This window comes from Magnolia sinica, chromosome 11 (genome assembly GCF_029962835.1).
Source record: "Magnolia sinica isolate HGM2019 chromosome 11, MsV1, whole genome shotgun sequence".
Lineage (NCBI taxonomy): Eukaryota > Viridiplantae > Streptophyta > Magnoliopsida > Magnoliales > Magnoliaceae > Magnolia > Magnolia sinica.
In genome coordinates this window covers 49,571,722-49,597,949 of record NC_080583.1, presented here as the reverse complement: position 1 = coordinate 49,597,949, position 26,228 = coordinate 49,571,722, and the positions used below count along the sequence as shown (strand labels likewise).

Genomic DNA, 26,228 nt, shown 5'->3' with positions numbered 1-26,228 from the left:
ATGAAACAGTGGGGAAAGGATTTCCTACCGTTGAAACCTTTCCAGGATCCACCTTAATGTTTATATTCCATCCAAACCGTTTATAAGGTCATTTTCACTGAGATGAAGTGAAAAAGCTAAGAAATTAAAACGATACAAACTTTTGTAACCATATAAATGTTTCAACGGTGGTTAATAAATCTTCATTATTTCCTCTCGTGTGGCTCACTTGAGTTTTTAATCATCCCCATTTTTGGTAGCATATCCTGAAATGAACTCGAAAAACGGATGGACGGAGTGGCTTTCTCACAAACATCGTAGTGGCCCCACACAGAATCTTGCGCAGGAACTTCCTGCGAAAGGCTTTCGCAGGAAATCCGCGTCCACGAATATCACGGTGGGCTCCACCTGGTTCCCAGCGCGCAGGAACTTCCTGCGAGAGGCCTTCTCAGAAAATCCGCGACGGAATATAAGAGTGGACTGTATTTGGACTCTTCCTCTGAATTATTTATCTATCGTAAACCTATCTTCTTCTTTTGCCTCAGCTTCTCTTCTCCATCTCTCAGAGTCGGCAGAAGACGCCACCATGAAGGAGAAAACATGTCTTCTTCTCATCCTCTTCTACGCCCAGTTGCTATCCTACGCCTTCATATCCTCGGCCGTCCCATCACCCTACCCGGACCCCACCTGCGGTCCCCGCGATGATCTGACGGTGGTAAGAAGGGAAGAGTACGATAACGGAAGGATCCTGGACATCACACACAGATACAGAGAGGACATGCCCTCTTGGGATTCTGACGAGCTCGGTCAGTTCTTGTGGCTTCCAAAAAGCATGAAGAACGGTTCCCTCGCCAACAATTCCGAGATGAAGATGCCCACTCACAGCGGCACCCATGTCGATGCCCCGGGCCACGTCTTCCAGGAATACTTCGAAGCCGGCTTTGATGTCGACACCCTCGATCTTGCGGTCCTCAATGGTATTTTTCCTTCTCCTCTTCCTCGCACTTTGGTTTTCCGTCTGCAATTTTGGGATTGTTATGCATGTTTGTAGGAGCAGTCCAGACCATTCGCCTGCTGGACCCAATCGGAACATCCTGGCCACTTTTTTTTTTTTGTCATTTGAATGCAGTATTTTGTCTTTTCAACTGCCTATTTGCATGCCACCAATCCAAGGATTAGTGCGGGGACTTTTGGGGCATGGCCCATCCCTGGTGGGACCCTATAGACCCCCAATAGTCTGGATCGTTAATTAAACCTTTTGCGCACTTTTTCATGTATAGACTGTAAACCTGATTATAGTGTGCAGATTCGTGGGTGGGTCGGTTCCTATCATTCTTCAACTTGTCTTTGGTAATATATTTTTTCTTGATTGGCTGCTAATAAAGAAAATATAATTATAATTATGGATACAGTCCTTAAGGTTTAAGGTCCACCGCGATGTCCATTTGATATCCACTCCATCCATTAGTCATGAACCCAGTAAATTGGCAGTTCCAAAACTCAAGTGGGCCACACCACAGGAAACAGTGGGCATGGGAAAGCTCACCTTTGAAACCTTCCTATCATTTTCTAATAAATTGGAAATACCCAAATCATACTTTCTTTTCTAATATTCATATTGAATTCTAGGCTCCATACTGTAATTAAGTTACTTTCAAGTTAGACTGAGAACTGTAATTTGTGGGCTACTTCCTCATTATGATACTTGGAAACATTATTAGTTTGTTAGTTGCTTTTCATTAAACTGAATTTTGGCAATCCAATTCCCTTGTGCATCCAAACTCAGCACAAGATATCATTGTGAATTGAAAGGCTCGAATGATTCTGCAATCTATTGTTAGAATCAATAGGTGTTCAAATGAACGAGATAAAGTTCTATTAAAGAGCATTTCTGTGGGGTAGAACCTCATCAGGGAATATAAGGTTTTCACATGGCTGATCCTGAGTCGCCATCGAAGCACGTATACTGTGGTTTAAGATAATATTTTTGGTGTAGAGCCATGGGATTTGATAGTGGACTGGAAAAGCCACCTACAAATGCTTTATGCCCAATCATATATTGGCTTTTGTCTAATTTCACTATAAACATTCTAATTGTTGATTTTTTTTTTTTTTTAATAGGACCTGCATTGTTGGTGGATGTTCCAAGGGATACAAACTTAACAGGTAAATTCTACTTCTGAGTAATATCTATTAACTATAATTCGAAAGTTGTCCTTTAACTTTATTTTGTTGTATGTTTTGAATTGAGCTCTTTGGTTTTCTGCTGCTTAATTTGAACTGCTAAACAGATTCAACTACAAAATGATTTCTTTCATATTCCTCAGCTTGATTGTATGGAAAGGGCATTAATTATATTCTCTTTAACATTTATGCATAGTGTGTTGGTCTGCATTATACTACACCAACCAAGGTATGCTCTCATTAGCTAGTGACATCAGTTTGCTTGCCTAGGCAACCATTTGCAAATAGAATTCTAACTGTCATAGTTTTGATTATTATTATTTTTCTTGAAGTATTTACTAGGTGAAATAAATAACAAGCACATGGATTTAGCATCTGGGAACCCGTAACTAGGCCATTATAGCATCTGTCTTCTGGATAATGAATAGATAGGAAGGCAAGATAGAAGTCATTAGTAACAACCAAAAAGTCATCTAGCTCAATTCCTCTCTCTCTCATACATTTTTCTTGTTCTTTCTTCACAAACTCGAGGATAATTTGAGGATCCGAGCACTAAAAACAACTTTTTCTGAGAGGTTAAACCAGCCAGGGCATCTGACTAGGTTATGTTATTGTCTGATATTGTGTTGATCAGTCTTAACCGTGACGATCATTGATGATATTCCATGTGTATTTTAGCATCCAAGGGCACCTGATATTTTGTTCACTTATCTTATTAACAAGTTGGGATCAATGTTTGGCAGACCTAACCATTTTACATGGGAATTCATTCAAGACTGTCAGAAAATTTGAACAGTTATTAACATTAGATCCCATGGTTTTAAATGGCGTTTTTGGAGTATGTACTTGCTTAGAGATTGAAATAGGATGACTCGCTCTGACTCATTTGGACTTGTCTGATTTCATAATGTGACTCGCCAAATGACTTGTTTCATTCTCCACCTGATACTGAGTTTACTCAGTTTTGGGTATTTAAGGCCTTGGATCTCATGCCTTTCGAAAAGAAATCCAAAGCTAATATTTTGTCTAACCACTAGCAGAGGGCTTTGATTTCCATGAGTAACAGTCCGTGTTATCTTGTAAACTTGGACTATGATGCTTTAATGGGAAGAGAAGTGATCCAAAAAGCCTCCTAACTTTGATATGCTTACTAACGTGAGGACAGATTTGTGTATATGGACCATTGCTTCTAAGCGTTTGTTTGGATTTGTTGGAAAAACAAAGAGAAAATGACAATTTCTTGGAAATGATATTTTCAGGAACTGGGGTGTAAATGAAACGGAATTTCCGTTGTTTGTTTTACAGAAAAAGTTAGGGCCTGTTTGTTAAATCTGAAAAAGTCTAAATCTGAAGTTTGAATCTGAAGTCGGAAAGCTAATAGTGAATCTAGAATAACTTGTTTGTTAACTAATGTCTGAAATGTTTGAAATATATTAATTTGACACATCTACCCATATGAAACAATTGTGATTGAATCCCTACCTTTAAAAACTTCATGAATTTCATGGCAAAGCCTTTCCCTAGAAGTCTATCACTAGAAATTTAGGTGGGCCCCACCATGATGTTTGTATGAAATCCACCTCGTCCGTCCGTTTTGTGAGATCATTTTAGGACATAGTGCTAAAAATGAGCTGTATCCAATACTCAAATGGGCTGAAAATGTGAGGATTGGACGCCTATAATTAAAATATTCTTGGGGCCACAAAAGTTTTCAATCATGCTAATATTTGTGGTTTGAGTTCATCTCATTAGGAATGACAGTATGAATGGTATTGATGGCATGTAAACATCACTATCGATCCCGGGGAGGTTTCAACGGTAGGAATTTTTCTACCTACCTTTTCCTTTTGTGCGGCCCGCTTAAGTCTTGTATCCTCCTTATTTTTTGTCTCAAGTCCTAAAATTATCTCAAAACACGGATGGACATATTAGATTTATCACAAACATAACGGTGGTCTCCACCTAAGATTCCAGCGCAGGAACTTCCTGCGAAAGGCATTTGCACATAATTTGCACCCCAAATCTGGGAGGGGATTGCCCCACCAAGATCTACTTAAATATGGACAATTAAGGGCTTTGTGGGGCCTACCATGATATATATGTTTTATCCATACCGTCCATTCATTTTTTCATATTATTTTAGAAATTAAGACAAAAAACAAGGCAAATCTAAGGCTTAAGTGGGCCACGCTACAAGCAAGGTGTCCCGTATCGGTATCGGTTGGCGTAACAGTGACCTCCAAAACCGATACGGATACGGGGGCGTAACGGTGATACGGGAGCGTAATGGCCCGTAACGGCGCAATTTTTTTTTTTTTTGCCAAAAAAATATGAAAAAATATGGATTAAATCCGGAATATTCTAAGCATTCCAAATATGCTTTCATTTATAAATTGGAACATATTTATGGTGGTGTAACGGTCCACTCTTTGGTGAGAAGTTGTATTGGACTGTCTGATGAATTTATGAACCAAATAACCTGAATTTGACTACAAAATTCATATATTTAATTTTCTAACTATCTACTATCAATGATAGATATATTAGAATGAATGTAATATGAAAATATCTTACATTTAGGTGTTTGCAATTATTTTTGAGGGCCAAAATTCATGCGTAAATAGAAAAAAAATATATAAAAAAATATAAAATGGCACCCCAAATATGTAAAATGCATATTAACATGTTCTACTATGATTAATACATCATTTGGCATCATTAAAACAGCAAAAGAATCATTAAAAAATGATTTTTCGAATTTTCAAAAAAAGGGCCAAAATAAATGCGTAAATAGAAAAAAATATAAAAAAAATATAAAATGGCACCCCAAATATGTAAAATGCACATTAACATGTTCTACTATGATTAACACATCATATGGCATCATTAAAACAGAAAAAGAATCATTAAAAAATGATTTTTCGAATTTTCAAAAAAAGGGCCGAAATAAATGCGTAAATAGAAAAAAATATATAAAAAAACTATAAAATGGCACCCCAAATCTGTAAAATGCACATTAACATGTTCTACTATGATTAACACATCATATGGCATCATTAAAACAACAAAAGAATCATTAAAAAATGATTTTTCGAATTTTCCAAAAAAGGGCCAAAATAAATACGTAAATAGAAAAAAATATAAAAATATATATAAAATGGCACCCCAAATCTGTAAAATGCACATTAACATGTTCTACTATGATTAACACATCATATGGCATCATTAAAACAGCAAAAGAATCATTGAAAAATGATTTTTTGAATTTTCAAAAAAGGGCCAAAATAAATGCGTAAATAGAAAAAAATATTAAAAAAATATAAAATGGCACCCCAAATCTGTAAAATGCACATTAACATGTTCTACTATGATTAACACATCAAATGGCATGATTAAAACAGCAAAACAACCATTAAAAATTGATTTTTTGAATTTTAAAAAAAGGGGCCAAAATTCATGCGTAAATAGAAAAAAATATAAAAAAATTATTAAATGGCACCCCAAATCTGTAAAATGCACATTAACATGTTCTACTATGATTAACACATCATATGACATGATTAAAACAACAAAACATATTTAAAAAAGTATAAATACCTATTTTTAACGAATTTCTGAAAAATGGCTCACTGAGTTTTGATTCAAAAAAATTTGTAATATAATGTGTTTTTATCAAATACCTATCCAAGGTTGGTCGAAATTAGTAGTAGAAGGAGTGAGAAACAGTTTGGAAGCAAGAGGTTTTAAAAAAACAGCAAAAACAGAGCTTAAAATGGAAAAAAAAAAGTTACCGTTACGGGCCAGTAACGGCTCGTAACGGCCGTTACACCCCGTAAAGGGCTCGTATCGGCCGATACGGGTACAAAATCGGGTAACGGCCGATACGATCCCGAAACGCGTAACGGTTCCCACCGTTACCGTAACGGCCGATACGTAACCGTTTTGGCATACCATGGCTACAAGAAACTATGGGAATTGGGTGCCTATCATTGAAAACTTCTTGGGGCCACATACGGCTTTGATCAAGTTGATTTTTATATTTTTCCTTCATGCACGTCTGTGTGACCTATTAAAGAGATTTGATGGCAAATAAGCTTCACGGTGGACATCAGAAAGGTTTTAACGGTAGTCATTCCAGTCCCACTACTTTATGTGGTGTGGTTGACATGAGCTTTGGATGTGCATCTTTTTGCGGATTATGCTTTAGAATGATATAGAAAAGTTGATAGACGGTGTGGATCTAACACATAAATCATGGTGGGCTCAGAGAAGTGCCCCATGTTAAAAGTTAGGATGTGTAAAATGCAAAGGAGAAAATCTTTGTCGCAAAGGACAATTTTGGATTAAAAAAATAAAATCACGGAGCACATTCTTGATTCCCTATTAAGCTAGACTCCTGTTACCGAAAAATTTCGGCATAAAATGGTGGAGCGCTTTCCTTCTTCTGTATTAACAAACACCACTCAACATGGAATATTTTCCAAATTCCACATTAAATGCAAAAATTCAGCATTAACAAACAGGCCCTTAGTCATTGAAATTGGTCTTAATTTCCGTTTTTCCGGATTGGCTCATAGAAAATGCAAATGAAATGGTAGGTTTTTTTTTTTTTTTTTTTTTTTTTTTTTTTTAAAATTTTTTTTTTAATGAATAGCATTTGTGATATGTGGCTCATGTTGATAATTTTACATTGGTATATTGGCCTGTCTCGATCCATGGCCCATCTCACACATGCGGCTGATGCATGTCACATACTTGCTGCACTTTTCTAAAATCACATTTGTATATAGGACGTGTTGTTTGCAAGATACACTCACACCTATTAACTAAAGGAGAGGAGACTTCCAGTCTGCCCCACCATGAAGATGATCTAGCCCAAAAATAGAAAAAGTCCCCTCATCAATTAGGTTGAAAGTGGAATCTTAGCAAATCTTTTGAAGTAGTCCATTCTTTACATACATGTATGACCTACTTGTTCAGTTGTCTGGCCCAACTGTTGGGCTAGATTATCCAAAAGGTTGGGCCCACCTGATGTACCACTTAGATATCCCACAAGTGCGAGGCGGATACATATAGGGCCCGCGAAATGGTTTGGATCTTATACGCTTTTGATATTTTTGGGCCATCTCACATGTGTTAGTTGCGCATGCTTCAAAAGTACCTTGTGTGGCCTAAACACATACTTCAAAAATACCTCGTGTGGCCTGCATTATGTATTTGATTTTCTTTTAATTTGGGGGGGTGGAAGCCGGTCCCGTATGGTAACTGTGGTAGGCGCACCGTTCCCTATTAAAGGCCCCAAGACCTGCTGCCCTTACTACGCATAGTCATTCATACGGGGCGTGTAGAAAACTGACCAAGCAACATGGGCATGAGATTGATGTCGTCCATCAGGTCCATGAAACGAAAACTTGGGTTGGTTCAAAACTCAAGTAGGCCACACCATAAGGAAGAGCTTGGATGGGACACTCACCGTCAGACGTCTGTTGCTTATGGGTTCTGTTGTGGTTTATGTATACCATTCAATCCATTCATATGCTCTTTCATGAGATTGAAGTTAGGTACACCTACCTCTCATTGATTTCAGAACCCAAAAACCATGACAATCCAAAACTTATGCCGGTCACACCATAGGAAACTATTGGGATGAAACGACCCTCCATTAGTTTTGTGTAGAGCCTACTGTGGTGTCTATATTTCATCCAATCCATCTTGGTATTAAAAAACATATATGTTACAACCGTAAAGGCTGTTACATACAGGAAACAGTCACCCTCGTTATGTGATACGGAGGTGAATCAGCCCCTAATGAAAAAATGGGCAACATCGGCCAATATGCCCCATATCGGCACCAATACATGGCCGATACACTGTTACAGGCCGATATGACCATAAAGGCCCCATTTTGAATTTATTTATTTATTTTCAGTCTCTCTTCTTCTTCTTCTTCTTCTTTTTCTTCTTCTTCGTCTTCTTCTTCTATATTCATTTCAATCTCAAAGGAAGCCTAAAAACTAGTTTTAAACTAAATGCAAGACTATTTTAAGTATCAAAACACAACATTGAGTGGGATTTGATGGATTGAGGTGGAGTGAACCATTTTGAGAAATATTGAAAGTAGTAAACTATCAATTATTTTCATTTTTTCCATCTTTGTTTTATTGTTCTTATATGTAATGGGCCATAGCGTGGAATGGCAGAAAAGGATTCAGTAGCCCACCCTAATTAATTGGAATAAGACTTAGATGATGATGATGATATGTAATGGGCCCTATTCCACCAAATCATGCTTGACTTGTGTTCGAAGCCTAAATGTACTGATTACATAACAACCTATTATTGTGTCATCAACTCGTCATTACTCGTATGTAGTCTTGTAATCTTAATTATATATTGATATTAGATATTTTGAAGCCTAAATAAAGGAATTTTACTGTTTTAGAGTTAGTATTAGGTTAATAGTATCATGCAGCCTAATGCAGCATTCTTACTAAAGAGTTGCCCATTATACTATCAAATACGTGTTTAAAACAAGAAAAGAATGCATATATGGAATCCTCACATTTTTTTCTGAATTTTTCCATTTTCTATATTGTCATGTTAATATACTTACCTAACAAAATTACAAGTTGATTTGTTGTTTGAGAATATTACTTAATTCCTTTGGGCTTTTAAAGGATCTGACAGTAATGACATTTTGCTTCTAGCTCTTCCATGTAAAGAGACTTTGATCCATGAAGGTCTAGTACCTTGAGGTGGAATTCTAATGACAGCAGGATCTAGTAACCAGGTTGCAGACAACTAGTTGTAAGATCTTATTGATTGGCCGTGAACCTACTCAACTATTTAGTAGGGTAGGGAAAGTGAATGGAATGGATTTAATTGTGGAGGAAGCTTGACATGTCCTTCTGGGCTCAAGACGAAGATGTGGTGGCCCTATACTAATTCATTGAACAACGAGGTTGCTTGGGCTATAGGCGACTGCTAAGGCGTACCCTGAAATGACAGAGGGAGCTGCTAAGGCTTTAAAACACAGTCAATTACGACACAAGGAGCAAGATCAACGAGCCAATTAGGGGAAGAAGGGTGAGGTCTGTTTCTCAATGAATGTCCTGAGTTGGAATGTTAGGGGGATGGGGAGCAGGGATGAGCGTGCCAAATTAAGGAAGTGTCTAAGAAGTCCAAGGCTCAGATCAACACCTTGTAGGAGACTATGTTATATTCTTTGGACAGAGCCGTCTTGGACTCTGTGTGGGGGCAGAAGTCTAAGGAGTTTGTCTGTCTGGATGCTGTGGGTTCTTTTGGGGGTATTCTGGTAGTTTGGTATTCGAGTATTTAGAGAAGGGAGGACAATTGGTGTGGTGAGTTCTCAATATCAGTTGTTCTATGTGAAATTTCTTTTGGCTGGTTGTTTACAACTATCTATGGCCCTTGTTAAGGCAGAGTAGAGATCTAGGTTCTAGAAGGAGTTGAAGGCTATTCCTCTGAGGTGGGCGATTACCTGGTTTATTGGCGGAGACTTCAACACGGCTCGCTTCACCTAAGAGAAGACTTATGGCTTCCAGTTAACTAGAAGCATGAAGGACTTCTCCGAATGGATTCAGAGGTTTGATCTCATAGACATCCCCATGTCTGGTGCCAGTTTCACCTGGTCCAATGGGCAGAGTTCTCCAATCATGTTGCGCTTGGACAGATTTGTTGCATCGCTAGACTGGATGGACATATACCTATTGGTTTAAATGGAAGGACTCTGCCGGGTGGTGGGGGGGTGGGTTTGGGATCATTGCTTGCGAGATATCTCTAGCACAATCTAAGGAATCTAAAATTAGATCCCTTGCTAGCCAAGGTCTCCAAAGCAGAAAGCTAGAGAAGAAAAATCTAATAATACTTATTCTTATCATAGAGATTTTCCTAGCATAGGAATATGAGAGAAAATTAGGAACAAGCTTAAAAAGGAAAGTGGGCCTTTTCTTGTTCACACGTGTGGAGCATGCATGTGTGGGATGTGGCATGATTGCCCCACTCAAAATCTACCAAGCTCCCTCCCAATGAATGAAATGATGATTGATGGTTTTTGCATCTTCTTGCACATGTTGTACAGAGTGAACATTCTTCTTCGGGGGTTATTGAGCTTAAGGGTCTTGCTTTGATGGGTTGTCTAATCTTCCACCTCAGCTGGAGCAGTAGATCTGCACATTATAGCACAGGGAGGCACAAGCTCGAGGGCAAAACTCTTTGAGAGTGACAAAGGGGCTGAAAGTGTGCTTGTTGAGTTCATTAGTCAATATAAAGAAAACATTGAGAATTCCCAAGAGATTTCCTGTCTGCACTTTGTAAACCCACCAGTTTCTTCTAAAAACCAAACTCCACATCATTTTGGTGTCGAAGACTTCATGCAATTTTGGACAATTTTTTTATTTATTTATTTAAGGGATGATAATCTTGGAGAAGGGCTTGCCAAGGGGGCCTCCTACCTCTCAATAATCTGCCTTGCCATCCTCGAATCTGATTCCTTTAGCAAATGTCTCCCCAACGACTGTTGGAAGTGTTTCCAAATTTTGCAAAGGCTTTCAAGACAAAGATACCCTCACATTAATGTATCCTTTAAGGGAAGAAAATGAAATGAAAATTTGAAACTTCCAAACAGAAAATCATTTTGCCAAGCTTATGGTTTGAAACATCTTCTTTTGCTTGGAATGGAATTCCTAGGCCATTTGGCACGCAAAAGGGAACAATGTTTGTTTTGTACAAAATTAGTGCTATGTTTTAGAATCCAAATTTAAAAGCCTTGTTTATTTTACCTCTGCTTAAAGTTTTTATTCATCAGCCCTCATTTTTTCTGCATGTTTTACTAAACTTCCATTGGTTACAGCTGAAGCTATGAAGCTCCTAAATATACCTAGAGGAGTACGTCGTGTGCTTTTCAGAACATTAAACACTGATAGGTATTTCCTTCTTTGATTTCCTTACTTTTCTATTGTTATTCTCTTGTTTCTTTTCAATTACAACTAACAAGGGATGTATGAGGTGTAGAAATCCGACGAAATTCGACTATTAATTTTTTCTTTGAATCATACTAAATTGATTATTTTTAAAATGGACATAAGTACATAATCCATTTACATATTGAGAATATCTAGCACTAGCTGTGGTGTAGGACGACCTAATCCAATCCTAAACGAATGCGGAATTAAAAGGGGCAAATTTATGCAAGCATTAACAATAAAAATTCAGCATTATACATCATGAAACAAGAAGGAACTAAGGGAAATTCAGCAATGATCACGGCCATCCATCACAAACACGTTATATTGAACCTTAAAATCTGAATTTAGTTGGATCCGGCGAAATATATGACTTTTGTCTCGCAATGGGGTCCACCCGACGATCCAAGTGGATTTTCTAATCCAGGAAATATGAATTTTCTATATTGAAAAATCTGAAAAATTCAGAAAAATGGATGTTTCTTTAATTATATTTCAAATCTAGGGCTTTGGGTGATGGGATTTGAAGAAGATCAAAATATTTATATGTGAGGATCAAGATATTCTAAGATCTAATTATTTGGATTGAAAAGAAAATGGATCAGCTTCTAGATATAGATAATTTAGAAGAAAAGAAAGAAAATAGGTTTAAAGACGAGAATACATTGAGAAAAGAAAGAAGGAGAAGATGTGAAATCACTTCCCTAGGCCTCTCGCCTTCTTATAATCATTGGAAGTCGAAGACATAATCTTCCTACCTTGAAGTTAAAAAAATAAAAAGAAATTCGCACAAAAAAAGATGATCCCGCGTGTGGACAGCAACAATGGCCCAGATAGATGTGCGTATGATCCCAGCCGCACGTGTGTGGGGCCCACTATTCAGAAAAAGGCCACCTTGGTCTTTGTTGGCCAGGGATGGACTCCAAAACCCTCAAATCTCAGCTCGATCCGATGTACGGTTCATGCGTGGTGCTCCGCTGAAGTTTCAGCTCGCCTGCGGGCCGAAATCTGGAAACTTGCTGTAATGAAGAAATCCGATGCAACAAAAGGACAAATTCGAAGTACGGATGGTGGGGGAAGATGGAAAAAAAAATGATGGAAGATGGGGGTAAATTGGGATCGATGTGGCTTCGCACCACGGTAGTTAGCCCTTCGAAAAGGGAGGGCTTCTCACCCACTTTTGAATTCTTCCACAACTCACGAAGAGAGCAGAAAAATAAAGCAGAAATTTTTTTATTAACTTCAATGAATGAAAAGAACTACAAGGGGTGCCTATTTATAGGGAGAACCCTATACCCAAAAACTCGCACCATGTGTGACACCTATTACTTGGCGATGAAGTAAACTAAAATAAAAACCAAACAAGAAAATCTAAAGCGTTCAGGATGTTCTAAATAATAACAATAAGCAAACCCTAAAATATAAAACCAATCCGACGAGTGGGCCACGATCATGAGATCCCATGGTGGGCTTTTCTTGACTATCGGGCCACTTTTCTGAACCAAAACTTAACTTTTAGTTAAGAAGCCCTACTTGGACGTCATCATCGAGCCAGATTGATGATGGGGTCCTCCTTCTACGTACGTACGTGCGTAGGGGAGGCGGCGTGAGTGCGCGTGTTTGCGTGATGTCCCCATCAATTCTCCCCGGCTGCAAAGATTTCACCACTGGCGAAATAAAACTCCTGAACCGCTCTAGGATGTAAGGATCAAGTCTCTGAAGCTCCTCCTTAGTGAGCCACGTGCTGTCTGAAGCTGGGCGTGACTTCCATTTAACCACGTACTTCTGAGACCCACCGTTCGACGTTGAAACTATCTGATAGTCTAGGATATCCTCTATTTCCTTTTTGGGTGTGTGAAGGTTAGGCATGGGAGATAGAGGTTGGGAAAATGAGTCGGGAAGGATATGTATGGGAGGTAGAGGCTGGAAAGCGGGTAGGTATGGGAGGTAGAGGTGGGTCAGGAAGGGCAGATATGGGAGGTAGAGGCTGGGAAAATGGGTCGGGACGGGTAAACATGGGATGTAGAGGCAGGGAAAATGGGTCGGGAAGGGTAGGTATGAGAGGTAGAGGCTGGGAAGAAAGGTTAGAAAAAGTAGATATGAGAGGTAGAGGCTGGAAAAATGGGTTGGGAAGGGCCATGGTTCAAGGGATAAATATGGGGAATCAGGATGGGTGGACGAAGGGCCGGACAAAGTATCATTGGTCCCCTGAAAAGTAACTAAATCCTCCACATCGGATGTGAAACTAATTCCCATGGAAGGTGGAAGATCTACCTCATACACATTGAGACCGTTTCGTTTTATAATTTTGACAGGTCCAGCGCTACACGCGTGTAACTTACGAACGACCCTCGAAGGATACTGCTCGGGCCTGATGTAGACCATCACAGAGTCCCCAATATTGAATCCTTTGAAACATTTATACTGGTCTGTAGAAAATGTGCAATGTTCATTATTAGTCATGATCTTTTGCCTGATTTCTTGATGCTATGAATGAATGTGATGCACAAAAGACTCTGCAGACTCTGACGACCTATGGGACAGTGACATAGGGACAAGATCAATAAGTTTTCTAGGTTTATAATCAGTAACGACTTCACGAGAACTTAAACCTGTGGACCTATCGACAAAATTATTCAACGTAAACTTGGTTGTAGGTATTACGGTGTCCCATGTTCTGGTATGCTCTATATCCCTACTAGGGGACTCATCCGGTAGATCAACAGGACAAACATCATGAAACTCATCCACTACCAGAATGACTTCAGTGGGTAACTCTACACTAACATCTGGTGCACTCTCTCCAGTCACATGGTTGCACATGTTGTACCCCTCAAAATAGTGGTCTTGATGTCCCTCATGGGGTTGGTACACGAGTGCACGCCCATAACTGATTCCTTGGCCAACTCCATTCATTGGTCTATCCTTCAGGCCACCTGCTTGAGATTGGACATCTACCCTAATGGTGGGGTTTGTCCTGGCGATGGTCTTTAGTCGGGCAATGCGTTCATCAAGCTGTTCAAAGCATTGGTCCATTTCCAAGCGCTTAATCATAAACTCCAACTTCTGGGATAACTTGTTTAATGACTCTTGCAATTGTTCCATGTTTAGTGTAGGGTGCCAACCAAAATTCAGCAATATAGTTGTCAAAATATAAGAGATTTTTATTTTTATTTTTATTTTTTTTAAGAATCGACCTAGTTTCTAAAAAACGAAAAAGGAAAGTTTCCAAAGAAACAAATTAGGAAAGCTTCTAAAAAAAAAAACAAATTAGAAAAGTTTCTAAAAAAAAAAAACAACCTAGTTTCTAAAGAAAAAGAAAAAGGAAAGTTGCTAAAAATAGAAAGTAAGTTAGTTTCTAAAAAAGAAAAAGGAAAGTAAATTAGTTTCTAAAAAAGAAAAAAGAAAGGAAATTAGTTTTTAAAAACAGATTAAGAAAGTTTCTAAAAAATTAGTTTATAAAAAAACAGAAAAGGAAAGTTTCTAAACCTAGAAATAGAAAACTAAGTTAATTTCTAAAATAATTCAAATAAGGGGATAACAGAAAATTTCAGCAGCTTATTTCAGGGTTTATGGACCTCTAAACAGTCATATATGATGAGAATTGATGCGTGATGGACATAAACAACGAAACCCTAAACATGTAATGAATTCCCCTACAAGAACCCTAGGCTTTAATACCAAATTTGATGCGGGACATGGAAAATTAAATATGATATGCAAGATTTCAGGCTTAGATCCTACCAATTCAGAAACAATCACACAAATTTCACGTCCCACATGAAAATCCAAATATTCACTTAAAAAGGGAAATTTATGCGGGTCTAAGCCGACACAGGCTAGGACTGGACCAATAAAAATTATAAACCAAACAATGTCAAAGGGAAATAAAATTAACTACTCATGCATAAAAATCAGTCCTTAATCCAAGGGATTCCCTAATTTCAATTCAGGGAACCCTAAGGTGATAAAAATGGGCAAATCAATTAGGGATCATGTAATCTAGGGTTAAGATTCATGAAAAACGGCTATGAGAGGATAAAAGAGGATAAAAACCTGAACTAAAAGATGATCCCGCATGTGGACAGCAACAATGGCCCAGACGGATGTGCGTGATCCCGGCCGCATGTGTGTGGGGCCCACTATTCAGAAAAAGGCCACCTTGGCCCTGGTCGGCCAGGGATGGACTCCAAAACCCTCAAATCTCAGCTCGATCCGATATACGGTTCGTGCGTGGTGCTCCGCCGAAGTTTCAGCTCGCCTGCGGGCCAAAATTTGGAAACCTGCTGTAATGAAGAAATCCGATGCAACAAAAGGACAAATTCGAAGTACGGATGGTGGGGGAAGATGGAAAAAAAATGATGGAAGATGGGGTGAATTGGGATCGATGTGGCTTCGCACCACAGTAGTTTGCCCTTCGAAAAGGGAGGGCTTCTCACCCACTTTTGAATTCTTCCACAACTCACGAAGAGAGCAGAAAAATAAAGCAGGAATTTTTTTATTAACTTCAATGAATGAAAAGAACTACAAGGGGTGCCTATTTATAGAAAGAACCTTATACCCAAAAACTCGCACCATGTGCGACACCTATTACCTGGCGATGGAGTAAACTAAAATAAAAACCAAACAAGAAAATCTAAAGCGTTCAGGATGTTCTAAATAATAACAATAAGCAAAACTTAAAATATAAAACCAATCCTACGAGTGGGGCACGATCATGAGATCCCATGGTGGGCTTTTCTTGACTATCGGGTCACTTTTCTGAACCAAAACTTGACTTCTAGTTAGGAAGCCCTCCCTGGACGTCGTCATCGAGCCAGATCGATGGTGGCGTCCTCCTTCTACGTACGTACGTCCGTAGGGGAGGCGGCGTGAGTGCGCATGTGCGCGTGATGTCCCCATCAGGTCTTCAACCTCTAGAGACCCCACTCGTACCCGTCATCTAACCACATTGACATGGGTAACGCACGCCTCCTGCGTTGATATACTTTGAATGGTTTGATGTCCGCATCATTCCCCTTGGTTGAGAAGAGCTCGACTCTGTCGAGATAAAACTCTTTTGCCTTTCTAACAAATCTGGATCTAGCCTCTATAACTCTGTTTCCGTCAACCATGTATAGTCGGATGATGGTCTGTTATTCCACTTTACCAAGTACCTCTGAAATCTACCATCTCGAGTGGAAACAATTTGCTCATTCATAATTCCTTCAATTTCTTCTCTTTTCTCACGTATAGTGGGCATAGGTGGTATAAGTTGGGAAGAAAATTCAGAAATTGACCAATAGTTTTAAATAAAATTAGGGTTTATGGGATGTCTTGAAAAAGACATTAGATTCTCTATATTGAATGTTGAACCCATGCGAGGTGGAAGATCTATCACATACGCATTGGATTCAATCTTTTTGAGAATCTTAAATGGTCTGGCACTACGTGCTTATAACTTCTTAACGGTACCTTGTGGGAACTGTCCTGGCCTCTTCCTACCCATTGCATACTCACCCTCATTAAACTCTTGAATTCTACGATGTAAGTCAACTGAAATTTTGTGTTGTTTATTACTAGCATTTATCCGCCTCCTAATCTCCGCATGCAACTCATGAATGTGATGTCGAAAATGCATCGGCTGACTATGCTAGCCTCTGAGTGACTACCATAAGCAATAAATCTATGGGTAGTCTAGGTTTGTAACCACTAATAATCTCGAATTACCCGTAGACCTATTAACTTAACTGTTATATGCAAACTCAGCGACAGTCAAGACTAAGTCTCAAGTTTTAATGTGTTTACCTACCAAACATCGTAGTAGATTTCCGAGACTTCAATTCACAACCTCAGTTTGGCCATTAATTTGAGGATGGTTAGAAAACAAGAACTGGAGTCTTGTTCCCATCATGTGCCATAATGTCTTCCAAAAATAACTAGTAAACCAGACATCCCTGTCAGACACCATGGTCTTAGGCAAACCACGTAATAGAACCACCCTCTTGAAGAAAATCTTAGCTATGTTAGACGCATCTGAGGCTTCTGAACACGAGAAAGTGGACCATTTTGGAGAAACGGTCCACGACCACAAAAATGGAATCATGCTTTTTAATTGTCTTGGGAAGCCAAAGCATGAAATCCATACTGATGTCTTGCCACGGTACATGTGGCACTAGCAATGGCGTGTACAATCTAGTATTCTGCTTCTTTTGTTTTGCCAGCTGCCATGTTCGACATTGCCCTAAAATTTTGGTTACGTCTCGCTTCAGACTTGTGTAAGCTCTCTATTTGTCAATTAACGTGAGTTGTAAGCAGTGTTTTAAATATCGTTATCGCATACTGTATCACAACTTTGGGATATGGATACATATTGATTATCGCATGGGATATATCAATTGTATCACGTAATGTATCGATGTTGTTGGGAAACGTGGGAACATTGGGAAATTGATCGAATTTTTCAATGAAACTTCAGGGATTGTTGAAAAGGACATCAATACACACTTAGAAATCAAAACATTACAGAACAAAGTGCACATAATAGGGGTTTCCTTCGTATCGGTCCTAATATATGCACTTTCCAACTGAACTGATGCAAGTATATTCAAAGTCTATTCATATAATTTATAAACGTAAGAAGACATGTATGGAAACACAAGCAATACATTCAAAAGCAAAAGAAGAATCACTAGATCAGGTTACATACATGTTTAATTTTGTGTTTGGATACAAAGATTGCAACTAAATTGCAAGAAATTGAGAAATTTTGATTTTTCTTAATTTTTCGCAACTTGACCCATCTCCCCTAAATCTCGAAATCGAAGTTCCAAAGCCATGATTTTTCATGGAAAACACGAAGAATCATATATTTGTAACCATTTAACACTAGTTTAATGTGATTTACAACAAAAACATAAATCAAAAATTGAAAATGCTCATTGAATCGAGTAGGTGGGATATATCGGCACTACCTATGCGTTTCGCATCGCACAGGTGGGATACAAGATATATCGTGGGATATATCGGCTGATATCGTTGATATTTAAAACACTGGTTGTGAGTCACTGAGTCCAGAGAGCCCTATGAAAGATTGAAGATTGAAGACTCGAAGATCATAGGCGTCCAAGCATTGTAGAATTGAGAAAACGATAAAGTGCCTTGTCCTTTTCAAAACCTATGCTTATCCTAAAAACAACTTTCCATCTAGCCCAAACTCAATAGGAATTGCCACTCCTTTGGAAGCTAATAGATGGTCATGGGAAGAACTTAGATTAAAACAACTTCAAAATTTAGATTGATTCGATCCCATGGACCACTCATTGAGGGGTCTTCGATGGCATCGAAGACCGCTCGATGGCATCAAGTAGGAACTTTAGATATGACCAGCAGGGATTGACATTTCTATTTGATTTTCGATGGCATCAGGTAGGAACTTCATATATCTTGTGTGATGTCGATGTCTATTGAAGACCTATTGCTGTCTTGGCATGGTGGAGGAATCGGGAAGGGAAGGAAAGATGATTTGTTATCAACTTTTAATGGCAGTGCATATGATTATGTGGGGTGAACCAAATAGCCACTTCTTTTGAAATAGGAGGATCAGTGGAAGAGACAATGAGAAAGGTGAAGTGTGAAGCGGTGGGATGGGTGTCCAATTCAAAAGCTGCGGATGTCCATAGTGTTTTATTTGTATTTGAGCTGTAATTTTGTTGGGCTGTATTCTTTCCCCCACCCCCACGCCCCCCCCCCCAGCTTTGCTTGGGTGGGTGTTATTAATAGCCTTATTTACCTTTCAAAAAATAAAAAGAAGAGAAGACTGTAAACAAAAACTAGCAAAAGACCTGAATGATCTATGTCAATCAACAATGCATGTTCATTAGCTGGAGATCTATTTTAAAAAAAATATGTTTAAATTCATTCCTAAGCATGGTGTTTCTGTTCATTGTCATATTCCATGCTATTTTTTGGAGGATCTGAATTTGGCAAAATGTTTTCTCTCATCTCCAAGTTTAGCTTAATCAAGTATGAGACGCTCATGTCATGAATGAATAACTTCTATGGGTTTATAATTTTTTCCCTTCACAGACAGCTCATGTGGAAACGAGACTTTGATACAAGCTATGTTGGATTTACAAAGGATGGTGCACAGTGGTTAGTAGAAAATACAGATATTAAGCTTGTCGGTAAGTTGCACACAATTATTGTTTATATTAGCGAAAGGCATTTTTGCATAATCTAGCAACAGGAGTTTCCTAGTAGCTCATTCATGCATTTCCAAGGTGGCTTCCTAATGCGTAGTTGTTGTTGCATGGGGAGTAGATGCTAGAGTTCAACAAGAACTAGAATGTTTTTGCTATGTTGACGCATGAAGATTCTTGAAATTAGAAGAATTGAATGTGATGGCTATATGCCAAGTTGGAGATAATACCAAAGTGGTAGGTACTAAGGGGGTGTTTGGATTGTAAGTTACTTTCGAGCACAAGTAGCTTATCTTGGTTTCTACTTAGTAAATAAGCGTCTTTGGTAAACAACATACTTGTCAGCTAAAAAGCAGAGAAGCATGTTTTGTTTCCAACATCACATAAGCATTTATCCCTCAAGTTTTTTGGGTCCGCCCTGATATTCACTGTCCATAATGTGGGGCAAACCTTTGATGTGGACTACTCATTATGTGGCCCCACTTTTGATGTGGGTCACCCATCATGCAGGGCCCACCTTGGAAGTGAGCCATTCATCATTAGGGGCCGACCTTTAATGTGCATTGTCCATATTGACTCTATTAATCAATGATCTAAAATATTTATCATGTATATAATGCAGTTGAAGGGATGGTTTCTTATCTACATTTAGGGCCTGTTTGGTTTTCCAATTACAACGGTAAATGGCTGTAAATGGGCAATGATTACTTAGTAAATTGTGTGGTCAGATCACTTACATTTGAATGCAATAATGATTTTGCTATGCTGTTTGTTCCACCCACAAATCAGTGTAAAAATGGTAGTTTTATAATGTGAAAATATAATGATTACAATTTATTTTACCTACTTCCTTTACAAGTGTATTTGACTCTCAATTTATGAGCCATAATTCCTGTTCAAGCAAGCACTTGAAAATGATAATGATGGCTCATTTACTTCGCATTTCATAGAAAATTGGAAAACCAAACAGCCCCTTAGTTATCCAGAACATGACACCTACATCTTGTAGGTCCTTGAAGAAATAGTCAAATTTCTTTTACTAGCTGCTTTGATGCATTTCATTATGCTATATTCTATTTATGCTTTTCTTGTCTGTGGATTAATTAATCCTTATGTTTCCTCTGATGTTATTCTTCATTTACATGTAGGAGTTGATTACTTATCTGTTGCAGCATGGGTTGATTTGATTCCTGCTCATCTGGTTTTCCTCAAAAGTAGAGTAAGAAATCATATCCCATTGAATAAAAAAGTACACTTTAAGTTTGCTTAAATTTCCATTTGTGAAAGGCAGCTCATTACATTTCTCATGTCTACTTTTTCTTATTGAATATGGATTTTGTTCTTGGTGGCCTACGTATATAGCTTACCATTTCTTTATGATTATTCTTGAAATTTATCTTTCTAATGATTCATTTAAGATTTCCTCTGGCGATCGATTGCCATTCTCGTGAGGTAGCATCAACAAGAAATAGTTCGTTGGGTCAGAGAGGGCTTCATGCTTGACCACAATTAACTCCGTTGCAGAATTAAGGGTTTCAATGGTGCAAGGCATGCGAAGAATTGAATTGGTTACAATGGAGGTGGCTTGGCCAGTGGGGGTCCAATTTGGGGATAGGCCAGAGGATTACATAGCTTATTTCGAATTTGTTGAGGAAAGGGAGGGGCAATTAATTCCTAAACAGCCCGGTTCAGGTGGCGAATTCGCAATGCTGTAAGTCAATAATCAAAATGGGGGAGCTGAATCTGAGACCGGAATAAGTGGGCACAATATGAGGTCAGATAGTTTTAGATGAAGATTATGACATGGAATGTCAGGGGTATGGGGTGTGCACAAAAGCATAGCCAAATAAAAGACGCGTAAGAAATTCAAAATTCAACTAGTGGCTTTTCAGGAAACTAAGATGGAAAATATAGATATAAGGGTGATCAACTTAATATGGCAGATGCGTTAGGATCAACGGGAGGAATATTGGTGATTTGAAATTCAGTAGTGTGGCAGAAAGAGGATAGCTGGTCAGGTGACTATTCAGTGCCACTTGTGTTGAAAGATACTGTGTCAGGATTCCTTTGGATGTTCACAACAGTTAATGGGCTGCATAACTCAAAATTTCATGGTGAACTATGGGGTGAATTGGATCGGATGTCGAAGCAGATGGAGGCTACCTTGGTGTTTGGGAGGGGATTTTAATGTGGTAAATTTTTATTCACGAGAAGTCAAATGGCGGGCAGTCATCCACAACCATGAAGAAATTTTCTGATTGGATCTTAAAAAATGAGTTGGTGCACCTACTGATGGGGGGTTGTCAAATTTACATGGTCAAATGGTCGGGCTGACCCGATCAAGTCCAAGCTAGACAAATTCCTTGTCTCTATGAAATGGGTGGAGAAGTTTCTAATGAATCATTAGAGTGGTCTGCCCAAACCTTTTTCTGATCATTGCCTAGTATTGCTCGAGGTAGATGGGGAAAACTGGGATCCTCGGGTCCAGATGGTTTTCCTTTGGTGTTCTATCAGAAAATTTGGTTGCTGGATAGGGGGGAATATTCTTTAATTTATGAACAATTTTTTAAAAGGTTTTATAGCCATGGAATTAGGGGCTTCATTTATTGCATTGATTCCCAATAAGAAAGGACCTGAAAGCCTAAAAGATTTTCGTCCCATTAGCTTGCTTGGCAGTCCATACAAGATTTTGGCAAAGGTTCTGGCTTCTAGATTCTGGTTGGTGTTAGGGGATATAATCTCGGTGGCTCAAGGGGCTTTTGTATAGATTCCTGCAAGAGAAGAGGGGAGCAAGGTGTAGTTTGTAAACGAAAAAGCATATGATCATGTGGATTGGGCCTTTCTTGATTACATGTTAGGGAGGTTGGGGTGTGGAGTTAAATGGCGGGCTTGGATTCAAGTGTGTGTTAGGTTTGCTAAAATTTTTATTTTGGTTAATGGATTGCCGAACGGTTACTTTTTCTGCTTCTAGAGGGCTTCACGAAGGCAATCTGTTATCTCCTTATCTATTTGTTTCTATGATGGAGGCCCTCAGTAAAATGCTAGAGATAGGAGGAGATAGGCTTGGTGGAAGGTTTCGGGGTGGATAAATCCAATTTTCAGATATTACACCTATAATATGCGGATGATACGCTTTTGTTTTGTAAGGCAAACGAGTTCAAAGTGCAAAATCTTGGGTCGATCATTGTAAGTTTCGAGGTGGTTTCCAGTTTGAAGGTGAACATTACTAAAAGCGAGATTCTCGGAGTTGAGCTCTCTAAAGAAGAAATTCAAAATTTTGCATACATATATGGTTGTTGGGAGGGGTCTTTACCGACCACATATCTTGGGTTCCCGCTATGTTTCGGCAAACCTGCAAGACGTGGGATAAAGTTATTGAGAGATGTGAGAGGAAGATGTCCAAATGGAAATTGAGATATCTATCTATGTGCGAGAGAATGATTATGATTCAAGCGTCTATGTCAAATCTTCCAATTTACTTCATGTCAATTTTAAAGTGCCCGAAGTCGGTATTATATGTATTGGAATATGTATTGGAAAAGCGGAGGAGGGATTTTTTGTGGGAAGGATCGAAAGAGAAACACAAGTGTCATCTTATGAAGTGGGAAGATGTGTGGAAACTGCGGGATGAAGGAGGAATAGGTTTGAGAAAGTTAGAGGAGATGAACATAGCATTGATAGGGAAATGGGTGGTGGAGGTTTGGGGTAGAGGGGGGAGCTAGATGGAGGGTGTTGCTAGGAAACAAATATGGGCTAGATGACATTGGGTGGTGGATCAAATCTTCATTGCTGTATTGAGCTTCTTATCTTTGGAAGTCGGTGGTGTCCTTAAAACAAAAGGTTTGGGAAGGGATAGGCTTTGAGCTGGGGAATGGGAAAAATATTCGGTTTTGGGAGGCCAGATGGTTAGGAGACAATATCTCGAGGGTTAGCTTCCCTAGATTAGTGAGGTTAGCAAAGGAGGCAAACATGAAGGTTAGTAGTTTTTTCTCTTGGAGGGGTGATGTAGTTATTTGGACTCTCCCTTAGCGGAATAAATTTGGGTGAAGAAGAAATTCTAGAGTTAAGTTCGCTTTTGCAATGGTTGGTTATGGTTTCTCTGATTGCTCCGAGTGCGGATTCTTTAAGATGGTTACAAGATAAAATCGGGCAATTTTTCAGTAAAATCACTGTATCGGATTCGAAGCGAAGATGGGCATTAGGATAGCCTCAACAACATATGTATGGCAATATGGTGCTCTGTTGAAGATAGCGGTCTTCAGTTGGCTAGTCAGAAGGAACAAGGTGCTAACTATAGACAAGCTCCATAAGAGGAATATGGTTCTTCCAAATGGTTGCTTGCTTTGTTTGCAAGATGCGGAATCTGTGAATCACTTGTTTCTTCATTGCTCTTTTCTTAGGGAGGTGTGGGCCCTTTTCTTCCAGCTCTTCGAGGTACTTTGGGTGTTTTCGGATTTAGTAGATAATTTTCTTCTATCATGGCATGGAGGGGTTCAGGGAGATCAGAAAAAGGATATGGAGACTTGAGTTGTCTAGTGGGTTTGTGGGCATTATGGTTAGAACGAAATGGTCGAGCTTTTAAGAACAAGAACGAGAGAGCAATATATGTATTCAGGAGGGCTAAATCTTTTGCAATAGAATGGGTGTCGGCTTTGAATAGTTCGTTTCTTTTTCCGCTGGGGTGGCAGTAAGTGGTTTTTGGTTTTGTTTATATTCTTTTGTACATAGTGGCTGTGGCCTTTTAATGAAATTATCATCCTTGATATAAAAAAATGTATTGAATATAAATTTTTTAGATGATAAAATACAAGCATCCAAATTGCAATTTGGACGGAGTAGTGAAATATATTATTATATTAGTTTGGAGATTGATCCATTTTGAAACGAACTATATAGTATTGGAATGTATTGTTGATGCATGTTATTCATTTAGAATTCAATATTCTTATATTCGAATTATTTCTTTATCTATTATTATGAAAGTCATTTTTTTTTTCTATTTAAAAACTGTATTCCTCTTCTTCATAGAGAAAATAATCTTAGAAAAATGTCAACCTATGTTTTAGATAGTCCCTTTTGGAATTTTAAAAATCATCTTTCTTATTATTTTTAATAATAAAAATATAAGAGAAAATTACGACATGTATCAAATGTGTTATCCAAGACATCTATCTTCAAATATTAAATTATTGTTGCTTTGTCATCTTTGAATTTTCGAACTGACCAGTCTCCTTAGATGCCTCTAGTAAGATAGGGAAAACATGCTTCTCTTTTCAAGTGACCAATACTCCATGGTTATTCCAGGCTTGGTCAAAATATTTCCACTTTAAGAAACTATACTCACTGTGTAGGAATTGCCAAAGCAGCCTCTCTTTGTTAAAATGGTGACAAAAATGACCATTTGTTTCTTAATATGCTTAATTTTTATTTTTCAGATTTCCAAAACTCGGCAGAGCTCTCAAATGACAAAAAAAATTCCTCCTTTTTCCTAATTTTTAAACTAACAATGTCAGGTTCTTTTCACTAGGTGCCTGAGCCAACACATTTTCGTTAGCTGACAGATTTTTTTTTCTTTTAATATATATCAGCCGACAGAATATTGTTATCCCTTGTGTCCACAATATCCTATATTCACTATTTTTAGATGGTAACTGATACCCGCCAATGAATGTTTAATTATTCTCTTATCTGAATGCATGACATTGGTGAACTTGCGGCTCATTGCTCATCAATTAGTTTTTGTTGGTTGAGTGATGTAGAAGTTATGGTTTGTTCTGACCGTTGCATCATTTTTTATTGCCAATGACAACCCTACTGAAATGTTTCAGGAAATCATCTTGGTGGAAGCCCTGAAATTGGATAATGTGAAGCCAGGGATATACTCTTTGCATTGCTTGCCTCTAAGGTTGCCTGGTGCAGAGGGATCACCAATAAGATGCATCCTTATACAATGAATAATCTCTCATGTAAGTCCGTTTAATGCAGTTACTCTTTATCTCCGACCCGCTCACATTGCATCATCCGATTCAATGCAGAACAGCCATTGGCTGCAACAGTGTTATTTTGGTGACCGAGTCCGTTGATTCCCATGTCGAATGATACAATCAGCTGTTGGTTATGTACCAATTGAGGTTGCTTTTTGAGAAAGCAAAAAACAATGGGTTGCCCTGGACCCTTGCAACCACTTCTAAGTAGGGGCTGATCTTTGGCTATCCAGACTGAACTCTAGTGTGCCCCCTGGAGGGATGAATCGCGACAAATCCCAACTGTTTGATTGTGTTTCACACGTGGATGTTTAAAAAAGGATACAAAAGTCCACTGTTACCGAAGAAAGTTCATCTGTGAGATGATTAGATCACATCTGAAAGGGATATTTGAACTGCGGGCCATCTGCGATCGAGCCCTAGAAGTTGAACGGATCGGATTGAAATTGGGGCTCTGGTTGTTGGAAAGAGTATTATATCCTTGTTTCTATATTTTATTCCACATATATAGGGTCTTTAAATATATATTCTTAATAAACTTAAATTATACAAAAAGTCTTAATAAACTTAAATTGGCTCCACTTTAGATCTGCAAACCATTTTTTGCTTATCGCTCTTATCTTATACTGATTCATTTTCCATTTTTATGCTTATTGTGCAGCGGTACCTGAAGTGTTGTCTATGCATATAGGGAATAGGATGACGACGTGGGTGTTTTATTTGCTTGTCCGATATTCTCTTAGTAATTTAGAATGTTATTCTCTTGAGGTTTAATTAGTTGCTCCCCTTTTGAATGTCTGACTGTAAAATGTTCACCCGTGCCATATCCAAGTACAGTAGCCACAGCTGCGGACAAGTGGTTTTGTGATGAACACTTTTAAACCTAAAATATTGAACACTTATTGGTATTCCTTACA

The 26,228-nt window shown here is 38.5% G+C and overlaps 1 protein-coding gene across 1 annotated transcript; it reads left to right on the top strand.

Moving 5' to 3' along the window:
- The first annotated feature begins 458 nt into the window (after positions 1-458).
- Positions 459-26,228, top strand: LOC131219109 (cyclase-like protein 3). The gene is made up of 7 exons (XM_058214108.1): positions 459-956; positions 2,101-2,145; positions 11,036-11,108; positions 19,215-19,312; positions 20,476-20,546; positions 25,156-25,293; positions 25,973-26,228. Exons 1-6 carry the CDS (start codon positions 566-568, stop codon positions 25,279-25,281), a joined length of 804 nt encoding a protein of 267 aa, XP_058070091.1. The 5' UTR covers positions 459-565; the 3' UTR covers positions 25,282-25,293; positions 25,973-26,228.

Bases quoted from the DNA above. Each gene is read 5' to 3' on its own strand.
- LOC131219109 (XM_058214108.1), top strand. From the start codon at position 566: ATGAAGGAGAAAACATGTCTTCTTCTCATCCTCTTCTACGCCCAGTTG. The intron at 2,146-11,035 runs GTAAATTCTACT...CATTGGTTACAG, and splicing joins AAGGGATACAAACTTAACAG to CTGAAGCTATGAAGCTCCTA. The intron at 20,547-25,155 runs GTAAGAAATCAT...GAAATGTTTCAG, and splicing joins TGGTTTTCCTCAAAAGTAGA to GAAATCATCTTGGTGGAAGC.